The sequence below is a fragment of the Nicotiana sylvestris genome, chromosome 3 (genome assembly GCF_000393655.2).
Source record: "Nicotiana sylvestris chromosome 3, ASM39365v2, whole genome shotgun sequence".
In the NCBI taxonomy this organism is placed as follows: Eukaryota; Viridiplantae; Streptophyta; class Magnoliopsida; order Solanales; family Solanaceae; genus Nicotiana; species Nicotiana sylvestris.
Genome location: NC_091059.1, coordinates 114,628,018 through 114,637,125, shown reverse-complemented (window position 1 = coordinate 114,637,125; position 9,108 = coordinate 114,628,018). Strand labels below are relative to the sequence as shown.

Here is a 9,108-nt window from a genome sequence, read left to right as displayed (position 1 = left end):
TCCGGACCTTCAAAACTCATTCTGATCATGCTCCTAAGTCCCAAATCACCTCCCGAAGCTATTCGAACCCACTGAACTCACATCCTAGCCCTCTAATACATAAGTCAACTTCTGGTTGACTTTTTTTCCAACTTAAGCTTCCTCAAAAGAGACTAAGTATCTCAAACCTTACCAAATCCTTTTCGAACCCGAGCAAACCAACCCGATCACATCTAGAACCGATAGACAAAGCAATAAGAAGCAGAAATGGGGAAAACAGTGCGGAAACTCATGAGACGACTAGCCGGGCCGTCACACTTGCTTCCTTTGGAAACATTAATGTTCTTCATGACTTTTCTATGCTTTGTAATAGCCAAGTAGGAAATGCCCCGCTAGGCAACTCTGACTATGTAGCTACTACTTCATATCATTAGCAATATATAATAGATCCCTACTTATCAAAAAAATATGTGATTGTGTAGTATTTAGGGGTGGGCATAGTTTGGGCAAATCCAAAATCCAAATTGAAATCCAAATTTTTGAGATTTTTGGTTTGGATTTTCGGATTTAATTTTTAATTTTTATAGATTTTGGATTGGATTTGGTACTATCCGAAAATTCAAAATTTTTATACTTTATATTTAGTCCATATCCATATGCCAATAGCAATAAGTCCAATACCCTATCTATCAGATATTATCTCATCTATTCAGTATTATTACTAAGTTGCTATTAGAATACTTTCTATTTAAACATAGTTTTACTACTGTTACTTCTTATTGGCCTTATTAATGTCTTTGTTGTATTTTCTTGGTAATGCTTTCATTAATTGAATACTTTATTTGGATGAAGCAATGAGAATGAGGAATTTTTTAGGTAACTTAACATGAATACTTTATTTAGATGTTTATTTTTTTAAGAAGAAGAAACATCTAAACTTATAGGCTCAAAACCAAAAATTCGAAATATCCAATCCGATTAATTCAAAACCGAACTTTATAAATCTGATCCAATCCGAGCATTTTTGGATTGTTATTTATTTAATCCGAAAACCGAATATCCAAACCGAAAATTTCATATTCAATCCGAACTATCCGAACCCCCCCAATAGTATTTGTCTTGTGTAATATCTTGGGGAGCAAGATATGATTTTTTTCTCATGTAGTGAGAAGAAAATTGCCAAGAAAGCGTGGTACGAGTAATTTATGGAGAGGATAAGATGAAGTGGTAGAATATTCTTTAAAAATCCTATTTTTACTAAATTAAAATTATAAAATAAAATAATAATTTAGCTATTTCTAATATAAAAATTATATAAGAATAATTCAAAATTGTTAACTTATTAAAATTAAGGAAATCATATTTTTTTATGATTCTTCTTTCCTTTTGTAAATGAAAACAAAACTTATACTAAAATGTGACTTTGTGGTTTTCGATTTTTTTAAAAAAATATAAAACCCACTAAATTGAAATAAACTAAAAATCAAGGTAAAAATCTAAAAGGAAAATTCTGTGCTAAAAGATTGGAAAAGCTCTGGTTCGGTAAAAAGTTAGGTGCTCAACTTCTCCTACTAAAAGATGGCACAAGCTCTCCTATCTTGATCAAGCCTTTAGTAACATATACATTCCCTTTGCACTTTTCTACTCCAAAAAACAACTAGATGATGTTTCAATGGATCCTACTAAAATATTTTATATTCTTGAAGACTCATTATCCAAAACACTATCGTCATATTATCCATACGCTGAAAGACTTGAGGATAATACTATTTTGAATTGTAACGATGCTGGTGCTGAGTTTGTACAAGTCCAAATCAATTCCCCTATATCTGAATTTCTTCAATGGCATAATAATGCTATTGAAGAGATGATATTTCCACAAGGGTTGCCTTGGTCTAATTGTACAAAACGTGCATTAGTTGTAGCTCAAATCAGCTACTTCAATTGTGGAGGAATAATTGTCAGCATGTGTATATTCCACAAAGTTGGAGATGGATACAGTGGTTACAATCTATTTAAGGACTTCAATATTTCATCCAACAAGGATGAAAGCATTCACAGAAGATGCACATTTTCTGGCCTAAAACTTGATGAACTTAAGGCCTCATTAGTTGCTAAATCAAGTGTCAAAAATCCGTCGCGCAATGAAGTTGTCAGGGGCGATTTGCAGCAGTACCCTATTTTTATGCCATCTTTTAACCTATACCTTATTTTTAAAACTATTGATTTTGTAACCAACTAACAAAAAATCCATAATAATATGACCATTATACCCCTTCCAAAACATATAAAAGATGCATCAAGCATACCTAGAATCAAATTCCAGATCTTCTTCGTATCTCCTCCATCAGTCCGTCTCTCCTGAGATCGCCTCTCGCAAACCATATTTGAACCAGATTCAAATTCCAAATTTAAAATTACAAAATACATTGTAAGTATTCAAATTCATCTTCAGAATTCAAAATAGTTTTTGAATTACATGTTTTCTGATTGATTGATTGAAATTGTTTGACGAACTTCACTGATATGCTGAATTTGCATTCTAAATCTATTTGACGATGAATTCTAACATTCTAATCCGACAAATATGCTGAAGTTATTTAGTTTATATCTAAAAAATTCAGCAAAACGTGCAGGCAAATAACACAACGAAGAAAAAATTATATTAAAACATTATATGAGTGTTTGAATATTTAAAACATCTATGCATTTTTTAGTTAATATTTAAAAACTTCAACAGGAGGAGCTAAAGTTTTTCTATTACACTGGGTAAAAAAATAAAACATCAATTAAAATTTCATATTGCACAAAAAACTTCGGCATAGGTGCTGAAGTTTTTTAGTTAATATTTACAAACTTCAGCAGGAGAAACTGAAGTTTTCCTATTACACTCTGTAAAAAATATAAAACATCAATTAAAATATCATATTACACAAAAAACTTCGGCATAGGTGTTGAAGTTTTTTAGTTAATATTTACAAACTTCAGCAGGAAGCGCTGAAGTTTTCCTCCTACACTGGGTAAAAAATAAAACATAAATTAAAATTTCATATTGCACAAAAAAATTCAGCACATGTGCTGAAGTTCTTTAGTTAATCTATAAAAACTTCGGCTGATGGAGCTGAAGTTTTCCTCCCGCACTATGTATTTTATTATCATTTTTTTGAAAAACTTCATACCAAAAAATTCTTATGTTTTCAGGAATATGTAAAATATTTTTCATATAATTTTTTGTATGCTGAAGTTTTTTTAGTTCGTCTGCTAAAAATGCTTAATATTTTGTCGTGCAATATGTAATTTTCGGATAAGTTTTGTTAATTGTTTTGTTATTTTCTAAGTTTAAAAAGAATTTTTAGTTCATGCTTGAAGTTTTCATCAAGCACTGTGTATTTTATTATGATTTTTTGAAAAAACTTCATACCAAAAAATGCTTAATATTCGGATTAGTTTTTGTTAATTCCTGCTGAACTTATATAGTTCATTTCCTCTGCTATTTTTCGACTTTGAATAGAATTAATATTAAAAAAACGCAGAAAAAACTTAAAACAAAAACTGAATATTTCATTAACATCAAAAAAGATAAATTAAACTACATAAATAAAAAAATAAATATAAATAACAAAAAGAAAAACTAATCATCCATATCATCATCATCATCATCATCATCATCGTCGTCGTCGTCACTACCAGATGGACGAGCATCTTCATCAGCAAGATTATCAAATCATGCATACATCACAAGCGTATCAAGCTTGTTGTTAATTTCTTCCACCTCCCAGTCGTACTTGTGTATGAGCTCATCTAGTTTCAGCTCAAAAGCCTCTATAATGTCTTGCTTGATTTCTTCCACTATTTGTCTGATGACAGCATCCATTTTTTCCTTTTTGTATTTTATTATGTCTGTTAAAATATATGCGTTTGAGTGAATAAACTCACAAGGAATAGCGTGCTTATATAGGGGGAAAAAACTTCTGCATGGTATATGAAAAGGCAAAGAGGAATTTTAAATGTTGTCTAATGAAAAGCGTGTATGAATGTGATAGGAATGTAATTATTACACTAACACATACCCTCAACGCAATATAATTACTACTTTAATTGTGTAGGTTACTCCTGTATACTATGCAATTAATGCTAAAACATGCTCAAGTTTGTTGAATTCATTTGCTAAAACTTCAGCCCAATATGCTGAAGTTCTTTAGTTCATTTATAAAATCTTCAGCACCTAATGAGCTGAAGTTGTTTTCCCTGCATTCATGAATCCCTGTCATACAGCTTTTTCAAAAAAACTTCAGCTGATATGCTGAAGTTATTAAGCTTATTTCTAAAAACTTCTGCACTTAATAAGCTGAAGTTTTCTGTGCAGCATTCATTAATTATGTCATACATCTTTTTCCAAAAAATTTCAGCAGAAGATGCCTAAGTGATTTAGTTCATTTGTAAAAACTTCAAGCACAAACAACCTAAAAATTCTTCTATTCACTTTCCTAATACTTGCCACTAACATGAATCTGCAGGATGAGTTCAATTTGCGTTGTTATAACTTTCAATGGGAGTTGGACTCCTGATTTCAAATACTTGGATCATGATACAAAACTTATTCTACTTAATAAGCACATATCATTCAATACTTTCCTGAAGAAAATTAGTGAAGTTGCAAATATTGATTCAACCAGATATGCACTAAAAGTATGGTTTGATATCAAACTAAATACAAGCAAAGGAATGCTTGTAACTTCAGATGAAGAACTCAGTACCTATATACATTTGCTTACAACTGATTCACCCTACAAGAATTGTCATTTTATCATCGAAAAATACATCCTTCAGAATCTGCAGCATTCAAACAATCGCTTGCATATGCGATAGATTCAGAACCTTTTGTTGATTATCAACATGAAGTAGGACAGTCAATAATGGAAGTAGACAACGAGCAACAACCTTCTAACATTACAGCTGCTTCAGAATATATAATGCTGAAACAATTACCCCATCCTCCAATAAATTCATACCAGTTTGTCGATGACCAAGAAGAAGAAGGATAACTAATAATGCAAATTGACAACCAACACAAAATCCAACAAAGCTTTTTGTTACCTTCTGCAATGATAAGCAACAACGAAGATGAAGTAAACATGGAGCTTATACCGATAACATCAAATAGAATTAAAGAAATTGCTGAAAGTTCTTGTGCTTCTCAGAAATCAAGAAAAAGAGTGAGGAGAAAGCTAAAAGAATCCACCATGTAAAATACTTAGGCACGATGCGTTGCCTGAGAAAGTAAGAGTTGGATCAATTTTTGAGAACAAACAAAACATGGCTAAATTTTCTGCAGCTTGGAGATAAACCAGAAAGTTGAATTCACTGCTGTTAGATCATTTTCAAAGAGATACGAGCTGAAATGCATCGTGGACAAATGTGGTTGGAATGTACGTGCTACCAGAATAAAAAATTCCACACTATTCAGGGTGATAAAATATCATAACACCCATGAATGCTCGGTTGATGCAAGAAAATTATATCAGAAGCAAGCTACATCAAATTTTATAAGTGAACAAATTATAGAACATGTTCGAGACAAAAAGATAGAGGTTACACCAGCCTTTGTAGAAAATGAAATGAAAAAGAAATTTGGAATTGACATTGGTTATCACAAGGCATGGCGTGCTATTCAAAAAGTGGTTGCTTGCATAAGGGGAACACCTGAAGAGAACTACCAGATTATTCCTTCATACCTACACATGATGGTGGACAAAAACCCAGGAACGTACACAAGCATAAAAAGAGATGCGCAGAATAGGGAAGCAAAACAATACTAACTATCAGCCTGAAGTTTCAAATGTTCCTATTTGAAAAACTTCACATCTTATGATTTGTTTTTTTTGTGTTTCACTGTACAGATTTGCTTACATGTTCTTTGCTCCTGCGACATCAATAGCTGGTTGGTCCTACTGTAGACCCATTATTGCAGTAGATGCAACGTTTTTAAAGTCAAAATATCGTGGTGTTCTATTTGTTGCTGTATCAAAGGATGCAAACAATCAAATCTTTCCTCTATTTTTTGGTGTAGCAGATTTAGAAAACAATGAGGCATACATTTGGTTCTTGGGGGAAATGAGAAAAGCAATTCAAGTCATCATGAACTATTTTTCTTGTCATATAGAAACCAATCGATTGCAAATGAGATTAGAAAAGTTTTTCCTGAAGCTCACCATGGTATCTGCCTCTATCACTTTGAGAAAAATTTAAAGAAAAGACATGCAAAAGCCACGGTAATAAATCGTTTTCAAAGTACTGCAAGGTCATACAAAGGTGAAGATTTTAATTAGTAAATGTCCCAACTCAAAAGTATTGACAAGAAAATATACAATTACATAATGGAAGAGCCTCCCGAAAGATGGGCTCGATCGTGGTTCCCACGGCGACGTTATGATATGCTAACAACAAATATGGTAGAATTAATGGATTCTGTTTAACTAAAAGGGAGAGAAATGCCTATTTTAAGAATGTTAGATTTCATCCAAGAAAAGTTGGGAGAGTGGTTTTATGAACGGAGAAAAAAGGTAAATGAAACTTTTCACAGAGTATCAATATGGGCAGAAGAAGAGATGACTAGGAAGATGGACTTGGCTTGCAAAATGTTTGTGAGTATATTTATTAACTTCAGCTTTTTATATCTGTTGCAGTGATTTACTGCTTACATTTAAAAAAATTCATACTTTTTCTTTTTGAAGCAAAAATACACTAATATAGTTTGTCTTAATTTTTTATTCCTTGTTAGATGTTCAACCTTGACTCAATGTTGTTTAGAATAAATAGTGAAGGAATCGAATTCATTGTGGACTTAAAGAAGAGAACTTGTGACTGCCTGGAATTCCAACTTGATGAATTGCCATGCCCACATGCAATTGCTGCTATAAATAAGAGATATTTGCAGAAATCTGATTACTGCTCAAATTGGTATTCAAGGGAAAAATAGTTGAAAACATATAAAGGACATGTGAATACCGGGGGAGATCAAAAATCATGGGATATACCACAAAATGTACAATCTGAGATCACAAAACCTCCCGATGTAGAGATTTTATAAGGAAGAAGACAAAAGAAGAGGATATACCTGCGACTGAATCAGTACCATTCAAGTCTACCAAATGCAGTCGATGTAAACAAGCTAGGTATAACAGAACAACTTGCTTGTCTTCTCCAGCACCTCATCCATATTCCAAGAAACACACTGAAAAATACTCCAACCTTCAATAATCCTTAGTCTGAATTTAGACTTTCTTTATTGTATGACATAATTGAAATATAATTTTTTTCATAGGAATAAAAAAAAACTCTTGGACTATTTTATATACCGCTAAAGTACAAATCACTCATTTTTGTTACGCAAGCTTACAGGTTTGGTTGCATTTTAAAAAAGTACGCAATGACTTCTGTGACAAAAAACATCAGCTTACAGTATGTGAAATACATATCCTTAAACAAACAAACACACACACACACATATATATACACACTCACACATACACACATACGCGTACATCACATAAAAAGAAATGCATGTACAAACAAAAGTTGCAGCATCTCTAAGCTGAAGTTATAGAAAAAGAACTTAATAAAAACTAATAACCATACTGCAACTAAGAAATATAAAGCAAATACCAACAAATAACAAGGATAATGCAATAGAAAGCTAAGAACAAAGAGGGTGACAACTACATTAATATAAAAAGAGATGAGAACAACAAACAAAGTACAAACAAAACTTTAGCTCTCTGGGCTGAAGTTATACAAAATGAACCTAAAAACTTCAGCTCTATGGGCTGAAGTAAACAAAAAAGCATAACATTAAAACATAAAAAAAGGATTACAAACACTAACAATCATCACCACCACCATCATCATCATCACAGTACTCCTCAATTTCTCAATATATCTCATCATCATCAGTATCGGAGATAACTATAGGGTAGTCGGGCAAAAGACCATTGAATCCAAGAAGATCAATCTTCAACTTGTTGCATTCATCACGCAGCTGACTTTGTTCGACGATTACTTTGTCCATAAGAGTAAGAAGAGTCTTCAGGTTGTTTTGCAGCTTGAAATAGTCGTTCCAGCTGGGAAACTGAAAACTATCAAACTGCTGCACAACCTTGTCGAACGAGGTTGAATAACCTCCACAACTACGTTCCAGGTTAAGCCTGTTCTGGAATGATTCATTCGCAAAGAGATTTGGTCTGATTCTCTCCCAATCATCCTTTATTTGATCCCACAAAAGCATAAGATTAGCCATAGCTTTGTTATTGTACCACTCACACTTCAAACTCTCCCACTTCTACATAATTTCATCCATATTAGGCTTCCTACTTCCGCTTGCACCAGACATTTTTTCTTTAACAAAAGCTAAAAGACTAAGGATGAATATAAATTTAAAGAAATATGATGGAAGTCTATGAATGACTATTAAATTTTCAAGTGAAGAGATTGTTAATATAGACAAAGAGTTCACCTAATCAATTTAATATCTATAAATGTAAAAGTAACTTTTCAGCTGTTTTTACTGCTTTACGTTCAGAGAAATTGAATGAAACAAGATAAGTAGGTGGTAAAAGCAAGTATGTGGTAAATGCAAAAAGAAATGTAACTTCAGCCGTAATAAAGCCCACAGTTTTTCTATAGTAAAAAAATAACTTCAGCCTGAAAAATATCTTTTTGGATCATTTACTATATAGCAAACAAATGTAAATGAAAGATGAAATAGGTGACAAAAAATAAAAAGTAGATAGTAAATAAAGATAAGTATCAACTTAAAAAAATACCAAAATATGCCGAAGTTTTTGTCATAAGCTTTTCCAAAATCTTCAGCCCAATGTGCTGAAGTTATTTAGTTCATTTCTAAAAACTTCAGTACATCATAAGCTGAAGCTTTTCATCGTGGATTCAATAGTTTTGTCGTAAAGCTTTTTCAATAACTTCAGCCCAATATGCTAAAGTTATTTAGTGCATTTATAAAAACTTCAGCACCTGGTAAGCTGAAGTTATTGTCCTGGACTCGATAATTTTTGTCGTAAAGCTTTTTCAAATAACTTACGCAGAAACTGCTTTAGTGTATTTAGTGATGAGCTG

General features: G+C 32.3%; 2 protein-coding genes across 2 annotated transcripts; both read left to right on the top strand.

Moving 5' to 3' along the window:
• Positions 1-1,651: 1,651 nt before the first annotated feature.
• Positions 1,652-2,221, top strand: LOC138887865 (acyltransferase Pun1-like). The gene has a single exon (XM_070169657.1). The coding sequence runs from the start codon at positions 1,652-1,654 to the stop codon at positions 2,219-2,221; it is 570 nt and encodes a 189-aa protein (XP_070025758.1).
• Positions 2,222-5,030: 2,809 nt separating this feature from the next.
• LOC138887864 (uncharacterized) lies at positions 5,031-6,958 on the top strand. Its single transcript, XM_070169656.1, has 4 exons — positions 5,031-5,224; positions 5,315-5,746; positions 5,880-6,195; positions 6,761-6,958. The coding sequence occupies exons 1-4, from the start codon at positions 5,031-5,033 to the stop codon at positions 6,956-6,958; spliced, it is 1,140 nt and encodes a 379-aa protein (XP_070025757.1).
• Positions 6,959-9,108: the final 2,150 nt, after the last annotated feature.

Bases quoted from the DNA above. Each gene is read 5' to 3' on its own strand.
- LOC138887865 (XM_070169657.1), top strand. From the start codon at position 1,652: ATGGATCCTACTAAAATATTTTATATTCTTGAAGACTCATTATCCAAA.
- LOC138887864 (XM_070169656.1), top strand. From the start codon at position 5,031: ATGCAAATTGACAACCAACACAAAATCCAACAAAGCTTTTTGTTACCT. The intron at 5,747-5,879 runs GTACACAAGCAT...TTCACTGTACAG, and splicing joins GTGGACAAAAACCCAGGAAC to ATTTGCTTACATGTTCTTTG. The intron at 6,196-6,760 runs GTATCTGCCTCT...ATTCCTTGTTAG, and splicing joins TTTTCCTGAAGCTCACCATG to ATGTTCAACCTTGACTCAAT.